The sequence below is a fragment of the Megalobrama amblycephala genome, linkage group LG16, assembly GCF_018812025.1.
Source record: "Megalobrama amblycephala isolate DHTTF-2021 linkage group LG16, ASM1881202v1, whole genome shotgun sequence".
Lineage (NCBI taxonomy): Eukaryota > Metazoa > Chordata > Actinopteri > Cypriniformes > Xenocyprididae > Megalobrama > Megalobrama amblycephala.
This window is the reverse complement of record NC_063059.1, coordinates 12321589-12343330: the sequence shown is the minus strand read 5'-3', so window position 1 is coordinate 12343330 and position 21742 is coordinate 12321589. Positions and strand designations below refer to the sequence as shown.

General features: G+C 37.0%; 1 protein-coding gene across 1 annotated transcript in view; it reads right to left on the bottom strand.

Moving 5' to 3' along the window:
* The window catches only part of dchs1a (dachsous cadherin-related 1a), a 127234-nt gene that overhangs the window by 90998 nt on the left and 14494 nt on the right, over positions 1-21742 (bottom strand). Inside the window, 1 exon segment of the mRNA XM_048159848.1 lies at positions 20800-21741. Coding sequence (XP_048015805.1) covers positions 20800-21741 — 942 coding nt within the window.

The following is a 21742-nucleotide window of genomic DNA, read 5'->3' as shown; positions in this document are numbered from 1 at the left end:
CGCCGAGACAAGGAAGTCGCCTCATGTGTACACAAACCAGAAACAAAGAGGAGAAAGAAGCAGAGGAGGAAGAGAGGGGGAGGATGAGTCTGCCGGTGTGTCCTTTGAGTTTTGCTGTCAGTGACCCGTGCGCTGGTGCTGCCACTGTCGGCCAGGCATACATCACACATACTAGATAAACACACAGGGCTCTCCAAGAGCAGCAGGCTTTCCTTCAGCTAAACCTTCAACAGACTCAACAAACGCATGAGCTCTTAAACAGCTCATTGATTTTCTGTAGAATAAACTCACTCACTTAGAGACATAATCCACTAACAGATAAGAAACCTTTGATGAGTGCGCTGAATTAGACACAACGATAAACTCTATAAAGAGAGATGCTATATTTTCTTAACTAATAAGTCTAGAAGTGATAGTAGCCACAGTGAAGCATAATTAAGAAACAAAATCACAAGAAATGGCACTCTCAAACTAAAACTTATGTCTTCTCCCTACACTAGGGATACACTAGTTGGGTTGAAAATGGACAAACCCAGCAATTGTTTGTTTTTTTAACCCAGCGGTTGAGTTAAATGTTTACCCAACCTGCTGGGTAGTTTTATTTAACTCAACTATTGTTTAAAAATTACTATATTGCTTGCTTAAAATGAACCCAAAATATGTTGGAAATTAACATTTATTAATATGTTAAATAAATGAACATTTATAAATAAGTTTAAAGAATATTAATGAAACAATAAACATTCATTAAATTGCTTATTAATAAATGTTCACCTTTTGATTATTATTGTTGTCTCTAATAATGTGTCTGATTTTTAATTTCCAACCTATTTTGGGTTCATTTTAAGCCATCCATATAGTAATGTTTAAACAATAGTTGAGTTAAATAAAACTGCCTAGCATGTTGGGCAAACATTTAACCCAACCACTTGGTTAAAATGACCCAATTGCTGGGTTCATCCCAACTTGGGTTGTTTTTAACCCAGCATTTTCTAGAGTGTACCATTGACATTCAGTGGGCCTGATTAATTTGATCAAAAATAGAGTAAAAACAGTAATATTGTGAACTATTATTACAATTTAAAATAAATGTTTTCTATTTTAATATATTTTAAAATGCAAGAATTTATTCCTGTGATGGCAAAGCAGAATTTTCAGCATCATTACTCCAGTCTTCAGTGTACGGAAGAGGATTAGGGCCAAGCAATAATAAAAAAAATAAAACCATCTCGAGATTAAAGTTGTTCAATTTCGAGAAAAAACTCATTAAATTTTGAGAAAAAAGTCGAGATAAAATGTTGAGAATAAACTCGTTAAATTACGAGAAAAAACTTGCTAAATTTCGAGAAAAAAGTCGAGATAAAATGTTGAGACTAAAGTCATTAAATTACGAGAAAAAAGTCATTAGATTATGAGAACAAATTCATTAAATTATGAGAAAAAAGTTGTTAAATTTTGAGAAAAAAAGTCAAGATAAAATGTTGAGAATAAAGTCATTAAATTAGGAGAAAAAAGTCGTTAAATTATGAGAACAAATTCGTAATTTAACAAATTTGTTCTCGTAATTTAACAAATTTGTTCTCGTAATTTAACGACTTTTTTCCTCATAATTTAAAAAATAAAACCATCTTGTTGTTAAAATGTTGTTAAACCAATGTTTAACAACATTTTTCTCATAATTTAACAAATTTGTTCTCGTAATTTAACAACTTTTTTCTCGTAATTTAATGACTTTATTCTCAACATTTTATCTCGACTTTTTTCTTGAAATTTAACGAGTTTTTTCTCGTAATTTAATGAGTTTATTCTCAACATTTTATCTCGACCTTTTTCTCGAAATTTAACGAGTTTTTCTCGTCATTTAACGAGTTTATTCTCAACATTTTATCTCGACTTTTTTCTCGAAATTTAACAACTTTAATCTCAAGATGGTTTTATTTTTTTATTATTGCTTGGCCCTAATCCTCTTCCGTATCAGTGTCACATGATCCTTCAGAAATCTGATTTGGTGCAAAAGGAAACTGTGATACATTTTTTAGAATTATTTGATTAAGAAAGTCAAGTATTATAAAAGAACGTTTAAAAGAACAGCATTTATTAGAAAAATAAATATTTTGTAACATTATAAATGGTTTTACTGTAACTTTTGATCAATGTAATGTAATGCTTCCTTCCTTTAGTTAGAGTGTAATGTTGCTTTTAGAGCAAAAACAACATCTACAAAGTTACAACTCTCAAAGTTCAAAGCAAAGGAAGATATTTTCTTTTAAAGAATTCTCTGTTTAAGGACTACAACAAACGGCTGGTAGGGACTACAACAAGCTTCTTCTTGGGTTAGTGACATCACTAACCCTAAAAATTACATAAACTCTGTCCCCGAGAACACGCAACAAAGAGGTGAGGCCATGTTATTGCAATACAGTATGTAACACAAATGCAATAGCATGTCATAAAAGCAAGATAAGAACATAAGTTATAACCATAATTAAACTAAACTATACCTGTTCTGTCTTCATGCAGCATATATTCTCTGGCTCTGCGGGCATCTTACAACAGTTCCCACATGAGCGATTTATAGATTATCATGACAGAATATGCTAATCAATGACTTTAAGATAGTTAACTCCACATCAGCTACATAAATTCATCAACTAACCATTCAGAAATGTCCTGTTGCATTGTACATGTTGTCACTTCTTCTTGAGTCTCTCCATCATTGTCTGACTCCGGTTTGAACATAAAAGGCTGAACGGTGTCTGACATTTTCAGTCAGTCTTCGTGAGGTAATCAGCGCTGCTAACACTATGTGCTAACAGGAGCTCTTGAAACCCCGCCCTCTGCTTAGGAGCAGCAGCTCATTTGCATTTAAAGGGACACACACAAAAACAGAGTGTTTTTGCTCACCCTCAAAAAGTGACAAATTTAACATGCTATAAAAATGATCTGTGGGGTATTTTAAGCTAAGACTTCACATACACACTCTGGGGACATCAAAGACTTATTTTACATCTTGTAAAAGTGGCATTATATGACCCCTTTAAAAAAAAAAAGAGTCTTCTTTCACAAACTTTCGAATGATAGAGAAGAATCATGATTTCTGTGTGAAAAATACATACAAATAGAGAATGACTTCCAGTAGTGGCAAGCAAGTGGAAAAAAGGCCAAAAAATAAAAGCTCCATATGACCAAATTGGTTAACACTTCGGAAGGAAGACACAGACAAAAAGTCTGTTCTCATTGTCATGGCAACCAATACTGCAACCCAATTCCTAAAGTCTATTTCTCATCACAGTATGAAGTACCTCTACCTTCTTTTCTCTTCTATTCTCTATCTGAGCCTCCATCAATCAGTATTGGTCTCGTCTTTTTGGAGCCTTCGCCTCCTTCCTGCTCTTTGTTCTCTTCTCTCATATTTTCCGTACTTGTCCCAGTCCATTTTTCTCTTTGTTCTCTCTGCCTTCAGCGGCCACTCCATGAACTACCGGTGCCAAGGTACGGCATGTGCTCATGTGCCTCTCCAAATGATGAATAGCTGTAAGTCATTTCATCGATGGAAAACACAGATTAATGGTGATATTTAAAGCCTTTACTTGTGTTAAAATCCATCGCGAGACACCAGCAAAAACACTCACGAGCTTCTCTTTTAACCCACGTCATTAGGCCTAGATTCAAACAACCCGCAGCGGCACCTCTCACTCAATCATAAACCTTTTCGGCAGCCGCCAATGGTCATTTTTCCTCCAGGCATGCTAAGTGTGGTTCTCTGAGAAGACGTGCTGACAGAGCTTCAATTAAGAATGGAATAAAGGTTGAAACGTCATTTTTTATCTGTATACTTGAACGTTTATGTGCGTGCAAACCAGCAACTATTACAAACCTTTTCTAATGTCGCTCAAATGATCTGGACATTTGAATTGTGATCCAAGGTTCATATTTTCCTTCTCAGCAATGAAAGGAAGCATGCATGGAGTTTCTGGATGATACTTGGATAAAGAATAAATGAGAAATAAATGCCTCTGTAATGGATCCTCCAGGATACTGTACTCAGCAAGCTAGGAGAGAGAGAGAAAGCCAGAGAACGAGGTCATAAATAATCAAATTTGAGTAAGCATAGATGGTGGTTAGCAATGTTAGAGTTGATAGACAGTGACACCAGAACAGATTTATGCCACAATGACTTATAGAAAAGAAAACGGTCCCTCTGCCGAAGCGTCCCGAGCTTTCGAGCTACGCTGCATTGGTGTGTTTACTGTAATACAGTTTTAAGCAGTGTATGTTACTGCATAGTTACAGCACTGAATGCATCTTAAAATTGAATGTCAACATGAAACAAATGCCATTAACCCTTAAATGCATACCTCGGGTCTTTAGTGACCCGGGACGTCATTCACTACCCTCCTTCTCATTAATTTTTTAAAGTTAGACATCAACCTTCTTGGTATTCCTCAATCAATTCATTATAAAGAATATAACAAGAAAAAAAATCATAAAATTATAAAAGAATGCCTATTTTTGTATTCATTTTTTGTAAAAATTGTATAGGGCCGCTAACGACCCGAGCTGTGTATGAGTGTACGTATATTTTTTCTTCACAACAATAATTGAATCTTAGATGACGGAATAAGTGCAATTCACCTTTATTCCACAAGGTGGCAATGTCTGATACACAATGCTGAAGTGACGACTCATTCAGACAGAAAACGAAATAATAAGAAAAACATGAAACGGCTCAGCGATTTACTGCAGAGCAAGTACTGAACGCAATCAAATATGACTGTAACTGTTACTGGATGGATCTGGTGAAGCTGTTAGCGATCGAAATATTGATTTTGAAGATATTGAAAATTATATAGTTTTGAGAATACTTTTGAGATCGCGAATGGGCTCATATTCGTGACCTCAAACATAAAACTAGCCTATTATTTGCTGAATTTACTGGGAAATGAGCTCTGACGAGGACAGTGATGATGGCATAAAACATCTGCTCAAACGGAGCCCTTTCAAGCTCCAAAAGGTAACAAAATATGATTTATTTTATTCTTCTGTAATTGCTACTCTACTATCAGAGGAGTTTTATATTATTGCGACAGGTAGAGATCCTTCCGTGTTAGATATAGATCTGGATCGATAAAGACCCGAATATGTAAGAACGATTGGTGAAACAGTCATGTATTTAAGGGTTAATAATGTTACATTTAAGAGCTAAGCAAGACATTAAACAAGAAAAAATTACTAGCCCAAAATACCTCTAATATTAGACTACTAAGACCATGGATGGATTTCTTCAGAAGGGCTTTTAGAAAGGCTGCATTAACTACAACAGAAGCCTTAAAAATGTCTAAATATATATTTGACTTTGGGTTTACTTTAACCAAAGAGACCATGCTGGGCTTTTCATGTGATGTTACTGAAAAAAGGCATTTGAGAGACAAAGCCATTATTAAATTTTGATGAAAGATTACAAAGACAATTTGACAAGAATGAAGAATTGCGAGCAAAAACAAGAGAAACATGTATAAAGAAAGCAAATAGGGTACGTTTTGATTTCATGTTGACTTTAAAGAAGAGATTCTGGATGCCATCCAGGAGATGAGGTGATCAGGTTCGTGTCTTGACTTAAAAACATTGAGGATGCGGCTAAAAATGTCAGAAGCACTTCTCAAACAGAAAAGGAAGGCTTTGATAAAGCAGTCAGGTTCGCACTTGAACCAGACTTCAAACAGAAAGAAAAATAGATATTGCATCAGAACCCTAAGTCCGCATTTCCATCCCTGAGTGAAACAACGGTATTCTGACAGCATTAATGTTTTTGATTAGAGACATTTGATGATATGATATGTTCTGAAATCTGTGCCATGTACTAAGTCCATTAGCTATGCATAAACTATTTTGTGTGGTATAGCTCCTGGCTGTCTGATGTGAGAAATACATGTGAATGAAAGAGTAGGTTGTAGTTGAAACAGCACAGGTATGCTCAGAAGATCAAAGAAGATGCTTCAGTTCAGAAGATGACAGTGCACAGAAGATTTTAGTCTTTGGATTCCAGTGGGGCACCTGATGGAAATAAATTAGATCGGTGTTCTCAAACACATTTCTAATTTTAAAATTACATGCAATTTTTAAGGGTTAGTTCACCCCCCAAAAAAAGAAAAAAAGAAAATAAGACTTCCGTTCATCATATGCAAATGAAGATATCCGAATGAAATCTGAGAGATTTCTGTCCCTCCATTGACAGCTATGCAACTACCACTTTGTCACTTCAAAAATTCATAAAGAGATCGTAAAACTAATCCATATATATCCTGCAATTTAGTCCAATTTTTTTAATAGACTGGATCACTTTATATAATTAACAGATTAAATATAGGCTTTTATTCACATACAAACATCGATCAGCGAACATAAACAGAAGCTTAACCGTACTTGCTTGACACGCAAGGACAAATCTCATTGGTTCTTGAAGAAGCTCAAATGTGCTGTGTAACACTCAAGAATGAACCTCATTGGTTCTCACATGTCAAGCAGGCATGCTTGAGCTCCCATTTACCATAACTGGTGTGTGTTGATGAATGTTTATTTGTGAATAAAAGCCTAAATTCAATCTGTTCATCATATAAAGCAATCATGTCTCTTTAGAAAATGTGGACTAAAGCGCTCAAATCATATGGATTAGTTTTACATTCACTTTATGAGCTTTTTGAAGCGTCAAAGTAGTAGTTGCGTGGACTGTTAATGGAGGGACAGAAATCTCTCAGATTTCATTAAAATATCATTCATTTGTTTTTCGAAGAGGAATGAAAGCTTACGGGTTTAGAACGAAATGAGTAAATGATGACAGAATTTTCATTTTTGGGTGAACTAACCCTTTAATATAGACTTTAAAGGGTTAGTTCACCCAAAAATGAAAAGTAATGTCATTTATTACTCACCCTCATGTCGTTCCAAACCCGTAAGACCTTCGCTTTGGCGCTCCGAACGACTGATTCGAAACAAAAGATTCAAAGCAGTGTTTTGAAATCGGCCATCACTACATATTGTTGAAAAGTCATTATTTTGCTTTTTTGGCACACAAAAAGTATTCTCAGGGCTTCATAACATTAAGGTTGAACCACTGTACTCACATGAACTGTTTTAAATATGTTTTTAGCACCTTTCTGGGCATTGAAAGTGGAAATTAACTTGCTGGCAATAGAGGCCTTACTGAGCCAACAGATTTCATCAAAAATATCTTAATTTGTTTTCCGAAGATGAACGAAGGTCTTACAGTTGTAGAACGACATGAGGGTGAGTAATAAATGACATAGTTTTCTTTTTTTCGTGAACTAACCCTTTAATGCTTAGCCTATACTCATACTTCTATGCAGAAATAAACAGCTTAAACTATCCCAAGCATTTTTGCTGGTCTTAGCTAGTCTCCAAGCCTGGTCAGGCATGTCTTTTTTTAGAGAGGTTTTTAGGACTTTTTTACATGGGAGACAACTTGACCAGATTGAAAAACCAGCATAAGCTAGCTAAGACCAGTATATTTTGCAATGCGGTGTATGAACAGGTGAGGTACTGGACTATAAGTTAATACAAAAAAAAATACAGTCCTTAAATATTCCTTAAACTAAGACGCTTTTCTCAATGCTAAAAAAAAATTAATAAGAACATTGTGGTGACTAGTTGGTTCTTAGATATTCTGATTAGTGGCCAAACTATATTGCCAAGGGCGATAATTTGGCTGTTATTTGGAATTTTAAAATAGTGTGCGAATCACATATATAGGCCATTGGCCATCCTGCTCTCTAACATATTGGTTATTCATAAAATGCATATCGGTTGACCACTAGTTCTTACATGATCACAGGTGGAAGAGTTTGAGAAGCACCGCATTAGGCCGTTCATCTACTTTCCAGCACTCCATCATGAAGCCCCAATGGACTCTGACTTAAGACGGAGCTGGAAACATACATTCCAACCCCTGCTACCCTCTCAGCAACACTGCGCCTGTTTTACAGAATCATTGACAAGCCCTCTGCGCTCTTGGTTACCGCCTCCAGCTTCCTCTAATGGAGCCTAGGAGGCTTTGAGGAAGATGAAGGTGCTGTCATTGAAGACCACGTTTCTGGGCAATGCACCATGAAGTCCTTCGAGGCTGACTGCACTGCCCTGCTCAAGAAAGGGAAGAGGGAAAACAGTTACTCAAACACCTTGTAAAAGCTTAGGAGCGGAAGGTCAATGGTTTTCCATTCGATCAGTGAGAAGTCCTAACGATCCTTCCTTCACAAGTGGGGACGGTTTAATTCTCCTTGTATTTATGAGCTGAGAGGGAGGGCGTGTATCATCGCTTTCGAGAGAGAAAATCCTGAGCGGCTAAGATTACTAAGCTTGACACTAGTTCATTCTCAAGCTTGCGGACTATCAGAGGAGGTTCCCGACTTACCATAAATCCAGTTCTCTCCTGGATTCCTCACAGTCCCACAGGTACATTTGAGTCAATCTAGTGAGGAATCTAGGGCAGCGATTATGATGCCTCTTGCCAGTTTAACACCGTATGATTATACAAATCACTTCTGATTAGACCCTTAAGAGATCTTCTAATGATGATTTATAATACAACTATACGTTTTTTTTTTATGGAAGCACATTTGATTTACTGTGAAACTATGCATATGATTTACAGCACAATTATGTGTGGTCTTCATGGATTCACTTCTGCTATGTCGGAAACATCCTAGGACATTGGCCATTTGGTTTCTGAAGCAGCAGATAGACATTTTTATTAATATAATCAAAAGGCAATGCGAGCTATGAGTGCGCAACCTCAAAAACACATAAAAAAATCAAGTGTAAAATACTGAAATGTCAAAATTTCCCATGTCCTTCCTCCTGTTCTGACGCAGGACATCTTGAGTGTTCTGCTGTTTGTATATCTGCCCTACTAAACATCTTTCATTGCAGCTGAGATTTACAGATGTGCTTCGTCCAAGTAAGCAACACACTTTCAAACATCTTATTCTCAGCATTATTCAACATCAACCTTAACTTGTAAATGAAGCAAAGTCAAACAAAATTATGTTCTCTCACCTTTACACTAACAATTACTCAATTCACTAAACTCCAAGTAATCCTATTCAGAATGAGAAACAGTACAGTCTGACTTTGGTTGAGTTCCCGAGTGCCGCCTGCTTGGTAGCATTATTGCATTCTCATTATTGCAACTGGCAGAGTTTAATCAGGGGCCTGAGGTTGCTGGCAGACATGAGGGATGCATTCTTTAAAGAAGCGGCGCTCTGAGTATGGAGACAATTTGCTCAGCGGTTATGATGTTTAGGCCGGAATATATATAAAAAGACAAGATGAATTACGAGAGGGCACTTTCATGAAATTACAGTGCGTCTTGCGACAAGATGTGCCTAAAATGTAAGGAAGTCCACTTCCGCCTCAGAATAAAAAAATAATTGTGCAATCTTTTTTGTACTTTTTGGTGAGATAGAATAAGAAAAAAAGTCATAATTACTAGTAACAATTATCTGTTTCATTTATTTATTTATTTATTCTGAGTTGGAAACATGCTTCCATAAAAATGAGTTATCCATAATAAACAATTCCTCCTGAAATAAAACTGATCTTAAAGTAAATTTACCTTGTTTAATGCCGTTTGGATATTTTTGATGGAAAACAAGACAAAAATATGGACATACAGTACAGTCCAAAAGTTTGGAACCACTAAGATTTTTAATGTTTTTAAAAGAAGTTTTGTCTGCTCACCAAGGCTACATTTATTTAATTAAAAATACAGTAAAAAACAGTAATATTGTGAAATATTATTACAATTTAAAATAACTGTGTACTATTTAAATATATTTGACAAAGTAATTTATTCCTGTGATGCAAAGCTGAATTTTCAGCATCGTTACTCCAGTCTTCAGTGTCACATGATCCTTCAGAAATCATTCTAATATGCTGATTTGCTGCTCAATAAACATTTATGATTATTTTCAATGTTGAAAACAGTTGTGTACTTTTTTTTTTCAGGATTCCTTGATGAATAGAAAGTTCAAAAGAACAGCATTTATCTGAAATACAAAGCTTCTGTAGCATTATACACTACCGTTCAAAAGTTTGGGGTCAGTAAGAATTTTTATTTTTATTTTTTTGAAAAGAAATTAAAGAAATGAATACTTTTATTCAGCAAGGATGCATTAAATCAATCAAAAGTGGCAGTAAAGACATTTATAATACAAAAGATTAGATTTCAGATAAACACTGTTCTTTTGAACTTTCTATTCATCAAATAATCCTGAAAAAAAATATTGTACACAAATATTTTGTACAATTGTACACATTAAATGTTTCTTGAGCAGCAGATCAGCATATTAGAATGATTTCTGAAGGATCATGTGACACTGAAGACTGGAGTAATGATGCTGAAAATTCAGCTTTGCCATCACAGGAATAAATTACTTTGTGAAATATATTCAAATAGAAAACAGTTATTTTAAATTGTAATAATATTTCACAATATTACTGTTTTTACTGTATTTTTAATTAAATAAATGTAGCCTTGGTGAGCAGACAAAACTTCTTTTAAAAACATTAAAAATCTTAGTGGTTCCAAACTTTTGGACTGTACTGTATAAAATATGATAAAGAAAAAGAGTGAAAAAGAGTGAGTGAAAAAAGGAAGCATAAATAGATGCCACACAGAGGAAGAGACATCGGTGGGGAACTGTTTGCAGCCAACTCCAGCTGCTGATTTGAGGCTTCGCTCCAACCGCTCAGACACCACTGTCCCTCTAGAGATGATGCCTGTATTTTTCTTTCTCTCTTTTCTATCTCTCAGACTCTCATCCATCACTATTTTCACAGAAACTTGGCAGTGATCTTAAGAGGTCCAGCTCACCTGCTCACTAGACTGTCTAATACAAGCAGGACGGACACTCGCCACCCAAAGAGCAGTACCCTGATTCCAGATGTGAGCATTGGACCCCTAAACCCTAAAATCCTGTCCCTCAGCAGCCATAGGCTTCAAGAAAAATCATTTCAAGAAGTTTCAGTCAGATATGAGAGGAAAAACAACTGTTTGCTCTTCTTAATGACACTAACTATATAATTATATTCAGACGAGTGGCAAATGCACACTGGCATCATGTTTAATGGTGCTTAGAAGACTGGGTAGACAGCATATTTAACTTGATGCAAATGTCAATAAGGCTGTGAGGAACAGAAATATAGTTCTGTCATGACAACTCTCTGAGTGTTTGGCATGGTAATGGGTATGACAATGTTGTATGTTTGGTCTTGGCAGAATAGATCTGCTACACTTCTGCTGCTTTTATTGCTGCTGCTGCTGTAGGTTATTGTTGCTGCTGCAGAGCAGGCAAGGGACTTGCTACTGCCAATACAAACACGACACGCTGCTTTGAGCAAGTGAGATGCTACTGCTGTACAATATAACGCACATGAATTACCCGTAGCAGATCGATACAGGTGGAGCTGGGGAAGGTGGAGGGTTTCTGAAGCACGCTGCACTGCTAAGGCAATGCTACCAAAGTATTTTGAAGGTTGAACTTCATAAAGCTCATTAGCTACTAATACAGCAGGAACCAATCAGCTGTGCCTTATTGATAATGATGTGATTACGAGCAGGTTGAGTTAAAGGACCTATTAGCCTGCATGGTGTTTCATAGAGTTTCATGACAGAACTTTGTATTTCATTCAATTGGTTGTGAAAATTCTGGCCAATATGGACAAGCCAATAATTATTTTCATATTATGGCTGATAGCCAATAAAAATAATGGCTGCACGATTAATCGAAATTAAACTGCTCGCGATTTTTCAGCTTCTCAGTGAAGCACAGCTCTGTGATCAATAGTAAATGCTGCTCCATCTGAAAGACAGAGGGCGCTCTCGCGCAGAAACTCCAAATATGCCCCGCAGAAGTACGACATACGCACATCATTCCAAGAAATCCCTATGGGCACCATACTATCGCTGTAGCTGAATAAACAGAAGATTGAATTGATTAATTAAACATGACTAATAAACACAGGACTATGACCATATATGGTTTATCTGAGTTCTTCAAGCCTTCTCAGGTATTTTCATGATAACAAAGTATATTTATACTTCAATGCTAATTGACATAGCCCTCATCATTGTATAGAATACTATGAAATAATATGTTGTGTGCCTTATTCTGTGTAAGAAGCCACATCATCTCACAGAAGGATGTTTTTAACGCGTGTTGTTTTTTCAAATGCACGTTATAAGCGACTGCTTTCAGATGGATCGGCATTTACTACTGATCAGAGCTGTGCTTCATTGACAAGCTGCACATAAAAAATAATTGCAGCCTTTGCGATTTCATAATCGCGCTAGGCCAAATCGATTTAAGCGCAATTTCGTGTTATTTGCGATTTATCGTGCATCCCTATTTTAAATGCAAGTAAATTATCACAACATTATAATGTACAGTATAAAAAAGGATATTCATTTAGAGATTTACTAAATATTATATTAAACATTGTTATTAAATTATTAGATTTTATAAAAATTAACTTTAAGTGTGCGTTAATTGATGGCAAAGATAATTTAAATGTAAAAAGGAATGATGAAAAAATAAGCATAAACTAGACATTAACAAGAACCATTAGACAGTACAGCGATTTGAACAGTACTCCTATCCCTCACAGCCTCATTTTCATTTACGTCAAACTAAATATGGCGTCTACCCTGACTAAGGCCAAAGGCCTGACTAGTGACTACCAAACAGCTTTAATGCTAACAAAGAACAAACCACAAAACCATAAAAGACCTCATGATTTTTCATCAGCTCACCTCAAGTGACTATTCAAAAATCACTAATACCAAAACCACCACATAGTCCACAAGTCTCTCTTCTCCCTCTTTCTTGCTGTTGTCTTACCAAACACACATCCTAAATTTGTCACTGCTAAGCGATGCGCTGTGAGCACTTTCCTTCACACCCTTGTAAGTCACACACTTCCCCCCTGCTACAGTTGGACAGATGCATTGGATTTGAATTGATGGGCTCTGCATACTATAAAAACATAGGCAGTTGCCTCAAGAGGAGCAACTCTGACCTGGACACCCACAAAATGTCCAGATGTGCGTCCATGTTTATATTCGTTTCAGTGCGCCCGCTTGGCCTCAAACGAAGTGCTCGAGGAAGTATTATATTTGCAAACACATTAAGTAGTACATCTCGTTTCCTGCAATTTGGCTGCTCTGTGTAAATACTGTGCTAAACCACAGAGCCGGGGTAGCAGGGGCACTGCAGTTAGCGGCAGGAAAGAGAAGCATGGAGGAGAACTAAAAACAGTAGAGGCTTGGCCCTGAGCGATAGAGCTCCTGTAGGGAAGAAGACAGAAGTATGCCACCAAGACTGTCTGACTGGCTTTCCCTCTTCTTATTTGCTACACTGATTGCAAGGTTTGGCTATAAACAATTGCAAACAACTAAACAGGGAGCTCAAAAGTTAATATTAGAAAAAGCAACATTCAACAACATGAAGAGCACTTGGAGCTGTTCGATGAGCTTTTTTTTTTCTGTTTATGAAAAAAGCATCTACAAAACTTGCAAATATTTGGACGCTACTTGTAATTGTTTAAATTATGCCTTGTAAGTGCATTTTAGCTATGTTTCAGGATTATATACAGGGCTTGACATTAGCACCCACCAACCCGCCAAATGCGGCTGGATTGCAGCAGTGGCATGTAACACAGTTACTCCTACTACTAGCCGCTTTGGAGGGTTGAATTTTATATGTAATATAAACATTTGTCAGTTGTAGCCTTTTAAAAAGTCATCTGAAATAATAAAATAAGTGCAATGTAGTGTTTCAATACATATCAATACAGAAATATCTGAAATGCTTCCAATATTCATTGTCAGTAGAACAGATACATGATACCAGCTGCGAAAAACCGCCTCTCCTCACTCACTAGTTTCATTTGCTCCGGATGAATATTGTTGGTGTTACAGGACTTGAATTTAGGCGTGGGACTGCATAATTTTACTCATTCCCGCAGATTTTGTGATCACACCCAAAAGTGTGCACGCAGAAAGCCACCTCTCAGTACTAAATTAAGTTCTTTATCTTTGCTCATTGCGTTTAAACAATAAAAATCACAAAATAATGCCAAAATGCCGGTCTTGGCAAGTATACACATAAACAGTCAGTTATGTTTTAAGTGAATGTAAACAGTTGAGAAAGAAAATGCATGTGTAACAGTATAATGGATCCATGCGTCAAGTCTTAAAGTGACAGCAGCCTAATATACCTGCTGCCAAATTATGAGATAATATTAAAAATATCTGTTGAGATTTTTCCCCATGGTATCGATGTCAAAATTGTGGCCTTTGAAAATTCTGAGTGGCTATTAACTATGGAAAAACACAAATAAATAAATAAATAAATAAATATATACGTGTGTGTGTGTGTGTGTGTGTGTGTGTTTAGTGGTTTTCCATAGTTAATAGCCATTTAGAATTTTTAAAGGCCACAATTTTGAATATACAGACATACAATAAATATCAAAACAAAAAAAAAAATTCAACAAAAATAAATTGGACTGTCACATAGTTGACCATTGTGATCCATCACTATTGCATTTAAGCAAATAAACAGCATTTTAATGAGTCAATTTAATATGAATCTCTTTATTCTTACAACAAAACTACTCTATAAATAGTTAACTTTCATAACCAAAAGTGGTCATGTTGAGCTCCACATGTATTTTCTACACAGTTTCTGCTTCAGAATCCAAAGAAATGTTATCCAAAAAAACAGTCCTCTTATTCAAGGCCATTGTGAAAAAGAGCAAAAACTATGCAAAGTTGTCTGGCATCAAACCAGACTGGAGAAATGATCGCCTTTTGTGTGCACTAAAGCAGTGTGACCAAGTCATTGGAGAAGAGGAGAATGGCTTTTGGAGACTAGAGGAAAAAAACAGCATCTGAGGCATATTCCGAAACAAAAAAACTGGACATCTGATCAAGAGAAAAATGCCATATGGTAGTGTGTATGCAGCTTAATGAGCCATGCAGACATCCACTCCTCCTCAGACCAGGAACCAGGTCCATGCAAAGGCCTGCTGAGCTTCGCTTGTTTATGTTTTGAGTCTAGCATTCAAAGAAGAAAAACTGAGCCAGTGAGTAAAAGCATAGCAGTAACATCAGTGTACATGTGCTCTAAGTATAAATCCTGATGCAATACATCAAAAATAGAACATTTACTGTAATTCTTTAGATCATATTTCATCAAATACATATATCGGACAAGAAATGGATGACTGATTTAGAGTGCCTAAAAAGACCATGTCAATTTAATTGAAGACCAGTACTGCTGAAGATTTAGAAACAAATATATATCAGAAATAACAGAATTTCAATAGAAATCCATTGATAAAACTGAAATTTGTTTATTAAATATATGAACTTATAAGAAATTATGTTTCGTAGTCCGGATGCATTCTGGATCTGCACCATGTTCCACTAATCGGTGTGGAAAGATGTGGAAAAAAACTCAGTTAAGGAATTGCACATATTGCTATCAGGATTTTGGGGGGCAGTTGCTGTCATTATTCGGTAACCTCTTTCAGCTTCTGACTTTCCAACAGTTTGGCTGATTTAATGTCTAAAGATGCAGGAAAATAGACACAGCTGGAGTGCACTTGTCTGATGCTGTGATATGAGTAATATGCCCCAAACTGTCCCAAACATGAATACACCTTTGAAAAACCTGGCAATGAAGCAAAGAGATATAGTGCTGCCCTTGACCAAAGAAAGCCCTGCGAGTGTATTTTTTAAAGCACCGGGGCAATCAAAGACTGTGGAAGATAAATGGAACAATATCAGTGATGTCTTTTCAAGGACATTGCGGGACTTGGAGTTCACATCCAGCAGAGAGTTGCCAAGACACGACTGAGACAGGAAACGTCTTTGAGGCTAAAGGGAAAACTGATAGACGCACAAGTTGTACTCAGAGCTCCGAAACGGGCAAATGCCAAAATATTTTGGTTTGGCTCAAATATTCGGACTCCTCTCAAGTTCTCAAAGAGCCTCCAGTGTTGACAGATCTCTCTAAGAAGTTTTGGGGTGTGAGGTTGTACTGACACCCTCCTAATGAGCTGTAAAGTCAGATCAGATAAGGAACTGGAGGCACACAGCTCCCCATGAGGAAGGAAGAACATCCCTAAAAGTCAAGTTAACTTGTGCCATTACAATAGAGAATTGTTAGCGCTCATTTCACCTCTTTAGATGACTAGGGCTGGGACTGATTTGATCAAAAATCAAATCAATATTTTTTAGCCTTTTGTAGAAATAGTATTTGGTCTAAAATGTTGTTGTATTTCCATAAACATTTTTAATGGCGTTAACTCAAAAGTTGGAACCAAATTTTGGAATTGATTCACTGAAATTGATTCACAGATTCTTTGAACCAATTCACAGAATCGATTCACTGATTTGCTTAAAGGTGCCTCGAATGAAAAATTGAATTTATCTTGGCATAGTTAAATAACAAGAGTTCAGTACATGGAAATGACATACAGTGAGTCTCAAACTCCATTGTTTCCTCCTTCTTACAGTATATAAATCTCATTTGTTTAAAAGACCTCAGAAGAACAGGCGAATCTCAACATAACACCGACTGTTACGTAACAGTCGGGGTGTACGCCCCAATATTTGCATATGCCAGCCCATGTTCCCAACATTATGAAAGGCATTGGACAAGGGCAGCCAGTAACGTCTGGATGTGCACAGGTGAATCAACAGACTAGGTAAGCAATCAAGAACAATAGTGAAAAATGGCAGATGGACCAATAATAACTGACATGATCCATGATATCATGATATTTTTAGTGATATTTGTAAATTGTCTTTCTAAATGTTTCGTTAGCATGTTGCTAATGTACTGTTAAATGTGGTTAAAGTTACCATCGTTTCTTACTGTATTCACGGAGACAAGAGAGCCGTCGCTATTTTCATTATTAAACACTTGCAGTCTGTATAATTCATAAACACAACTTCATTCTTTATAAATCTCTCCAACAGTGTAGCATTAGCCGTTAGCCACGGAGCACAGCCTCAAATTCATTCAGAATCAAATGTAAACAATATAACAGTATACAATACTCACATAATCCGATGCATGCATGCCGCATGCATGACGAACACTTTGTAAAGATCCATTTGAGGGTTATATTAGCTGTGTAAACTTTGTTTATGCACTGTTCAAGGCAAGCGCGAGCTCCGTGGGCGTGGAGCACGAGAATTAAAGGGCCAGTAGCCCTGAATCAGCTCATTTATAATGATGCCCCAAAATAGGCAGTTAAAAAAATGAATTTAAAAAAAATCTATGTGGTATTTTAAGCTGAAACTTCACAGACACATTCAGGGGACACTTTAGACTTATATTACATCTTTTTAAAAAAAATTCTAGGGCACCTTTAATCTATTCTCTGAAACTCCGAAAATTACTCAAACATACCAATTCTAACATTGTTTTTGCTACTGAACTTTAAACTTATTAAATATGCCTCAGATTTAAAGTTCAGTAGCAAAAACAATGTTAGAATTTACGAATCATGAGAAAAAGTATTGTAAAACTAACTCAAGCAGTCTAGGAAACAAAATGGCCAAACAAAAGTGCATTAAAATCGTTGAAATGTCCGCTATATTGCTTAATAACACCAGCAGAATCACTGCTAATACATTGTAAATATTCAAAATATCTAGCCAATATATCAATATATCTATTCAATATATCAATATACCCCAGACCTACTGTGCATAAGAATGCTACTGTTTGCTGGAACCGATTATAAATCACAGAAAAATAGAACAAACAAGCACAAAGATGAGTGTCTCAGTGAAAATAAAAGAAAAAAAGGGCTTTAGAAATAGAATTCAGCGCTAACAAGACTATGCTAACAGATTATTGTCCAAGGCTCTCAATGAATATGAATGGGACAAAGGCCTTTCCTGCCGTATTGTGCTGTGGAGACCTGTGGAGCAACCACACCATCTTTTTCACAGCTCTCTCAATTCAAATAATTAAGAAAAGGGAGACTTGACTAGATGTACCAATTATGCAGCTGCCTCACACAGAGTGAAAAACGCTCGTCACCCCGGTGGTGAACATGTCCAAGACCGCAGTTGGAGTGTGTTGTGAATAGTAGCCTAAAAAAGTGAAGTGTCCTTGCAGAAGAGACAAAACAGCAGCTGAGTTCAAGCCATTCTTAAGCATGTACCAAAGAGAAGCTTTTCATCTGGGTCCTTCATAACAGCTCCAAACTTTCCAATTGGTTAGAAGGTTCATAATTTTACAAAATAGCAGAGATGGATCGATACCAAGATTTGGATTTGGAATGATACATTGAAATTTAGTATTAAATAAATGACCTTGATTGAACAAATGACAGTTGACAAAAGTTTACAAAAGTTTGTCAAACTTGTAGTAATTATTATAGTACGAAACGTAAAAATGTTCTACATGATATAATAAATAAAAACATAATTGGAAAAAACCTGAAACTAATATAAAACACATTTTTTCTCCAAAACTAACTAAAATGCAATAAAAAATAGCAACAAAAATAATTTTAGTTTTGGATACACAATATATTATAAATTGTGATTTTTTTTTTACAGTTACATCTCCATTAAACATGAAAATGCTACTAGATACAAATAACAACAAACAATGCTGACAAATTTAATAAGTAAACATTTTGAACAAAACCCGTTAGAGCATTAACTTTGGCAGCCCTAAAATTCTGAAACTGAAATAAAAACTGAAACTAAAACTCCAAAATTAACAATGATATCATAAAAAGTAAGTTGAGAAGACAAATTGAAAATAAAATGAAATAAAAATGGACTAAAACTGACTTGATAAAAAACTAAATTAAAATTATAAACTATAAAAACCCTGCCCTACCCAACACTGATGATTATCAACTCAGTTTCATGCCTTATAAAATAATAGAGTAATAATTGAAAGCAGGGTTATGGTCATTTTAAGAATTTAGTAACATGTCTTAAAGTTTTAGACACCCTTGATTTCAATGCCACAAGTCTTTTGCTTGTTATCTTTGTGGTTAAAACAAAACTGAATAAAGTCGCTAGAGTTTTCACACTACAAAGAGTGGAAATTCCACCAAAAGAGAAATAAAAACGATTTAATTATTCCTCAGCCCAACGGCAGTGACGCACAAGCAAAGTGACAAAAACTTAAAATGTAGTAAACCACCAGTGCCAGTACACATTAAACTAATCATGCTCTGCTGAGGGATACACTGGAAAAAATGAAATCAAGCCCAGTTCAGATGTTAAATGAATGATCACAATAGACCCATTGTAATGGCATTTGGACAGAAGCTTTGATTCAGAAAAAGGGAGGCGGTGGGAACTCAGCGCACAGGGATCTCTGATGAAGGGAAAAAAGCAACTCATCAAGTGCCGTGCTGTGATGCTTGGATGTGGATTTGGCAGGGATTTCTGCAGTCTGTGCATCATCAAACTCCCAACTGCTCTTGAGTGGCATGCCAGCTCCCATCTACAGCAGTCGTTTGTGCCACAGCCTGAGAGACAGTTGGTTTGGACCTCGTCCTTGGCAAGTTTGCTTTGATGGTTGTAAGGATAGACTTAGTAACTCCTTATATTGTTCTTATGTTGAAAACTCAAGTCTTTTGGCAACTGTCTGTGAACCGTTAGCACTCATTGAATGAGGATGGAAACTGACAGCAAGACAGGAGCCACAATCAGATTTGATTTGCACTTGATTTGTAGACCTGAACGCTGCTGATCCGATTCCTAATTCCGAACTTAAGTAATACCACTATAAACTTCTAATTTTACTCCCAGACCTCCCACTTGACCCTCTACAGCTCCTATTCCCACTCTGTAGCAGAAAGCAGTCAGTCAGTCCCAAAATCTCTCCCAGGCACGATCCTCCCTCTCTCCGGAGAAACCCCAGGGCCAAGTTCCCGTCTGCTGGGCCCTCTGTCAGCTCGCTGGAGTGTGTCTCAACCCCCGCCAGCACAAATCCGCCACCACAGAGAAAGCATTAATGTGCCTTCACTTGATATGTGACCATGTGAAATTACACGTTTTGATTTACTAGGAAATGTATTACGAGCTTTGAATTTGCCTGTGGAGAAACTTATTAGAAAAACACTTTGAAGTCCCTGTACAGACATTGATAAAATGCAGAATGTGCCTTTTATAGTCAGCAGACAACAGGGACTAAGAATTCTAGGCCAGATGAGACCAAAGTGCAAACCTCAACTGACCCCTCACACTTTTTCTGATGTCATTTTCTCATGAAAAGTAAAGTTGTGAAAATAGAAGCGGTTCTTTGTAAATACCAGAACCAGAAGTCTTTTGCCTTTAAATATGAACTTCTCTGAACCACCTTATGCACTCCAGTGAAAACCATTGAGAAGTGTAAGTAAGAACAGCTAGTAAAAAACAATCTCCCAAAGCCTGAGGAGAGTAACTCCCTACTGAAGTAGTCCAACCCAAACAAAGCTTACTTAAGCTCGCTCCTCAATATCTTACAATTCATCATGCTGGTTTCCAAGTCAATTTCCTAAAACGACTGTTTCCATTTACTCAGTTTACACACTTTAAAAGCGCACTCTAGCAATATGTCTTAAATATACACAAGTCATTGTACATTGGGGTTTTCACAAAGTTCATGCTTTAAAAAGCCCCAAAACTTTGCATATTAATAAGTATAATACAAATTCAGCATTTGAAAGACAAAGAAATGATAGTCCTACCTCCATGAAACAGGTCCCTGCTGTGGCATTCTCCTTGATGGATGCGTTGTAGAACTTGCTGCCAAACACAGGTTCGTTGTCATTAATATCCTGTAGGATCACTTTGACCACAGCTGTAGAAGAAAGTGGCGGTCGACCCCTGTCGGTGGCAACAACAGTTACACTGGGTATAGGGTCCGTTTCATAATCTAGCTGGGTCAGGGTGGTGAGAATACCAGTAACTGTGTCAACACTGAACCAGTCTGAATGAGTTCCTTCAGTCTGTAGGATGCTGTACTGAACATCCCCATTGGGTCCTTGGTCCTTGTCCCGTGCTGTAACCTGTACAACAAAACTTCCCGGAAAGGCCACCTCTGGAATAACCTGGGTATATTCCTGCTGGTCAAACAAAGGTGGGTTGTCATTAACATCTGTGACCTGAATGGTAAACGAAGACTCTGCCCGTAATGGAGGGGTGCCAGAATCTGTGGCCATTACTCTGAGTTCATAGTGGTCTTGCTCCTCACGATCAAGTATCTGATCTACGCAGATGAGATAAATGATGCTGTCTTTGGTGGTTAAAGCAAACTTCCCATCGCCCCCCTCCAAAGATACATTCACATTGGCATATTCTCCATAATCAGGGTCTGTGACTGAAATCCTAGCCACATACTGGCCAGGCTGCGCTCCTTCAGAGATGCGTGGAGAACCATCCTCACTGAGGAAGATGATGGTCATGGTGGGCTGGTTGTCGTTGTAGTCTCGCACCTGGATGGTCACAAAGGCATTAGTGATCTCTGGTTGACTGGCGTTGTCCCGAGCCTGTACCACAAGCTCATGGACTCTTCTCATCTCATAATCCAAAGGCTTGTTCAGAGTGATAACTCCAGTTCGAGAGTCAATGACAAAGTAGCGATCAGGATCACTCTGTCTTCTGTTGATGTCATAGAGCACCAACCCATTG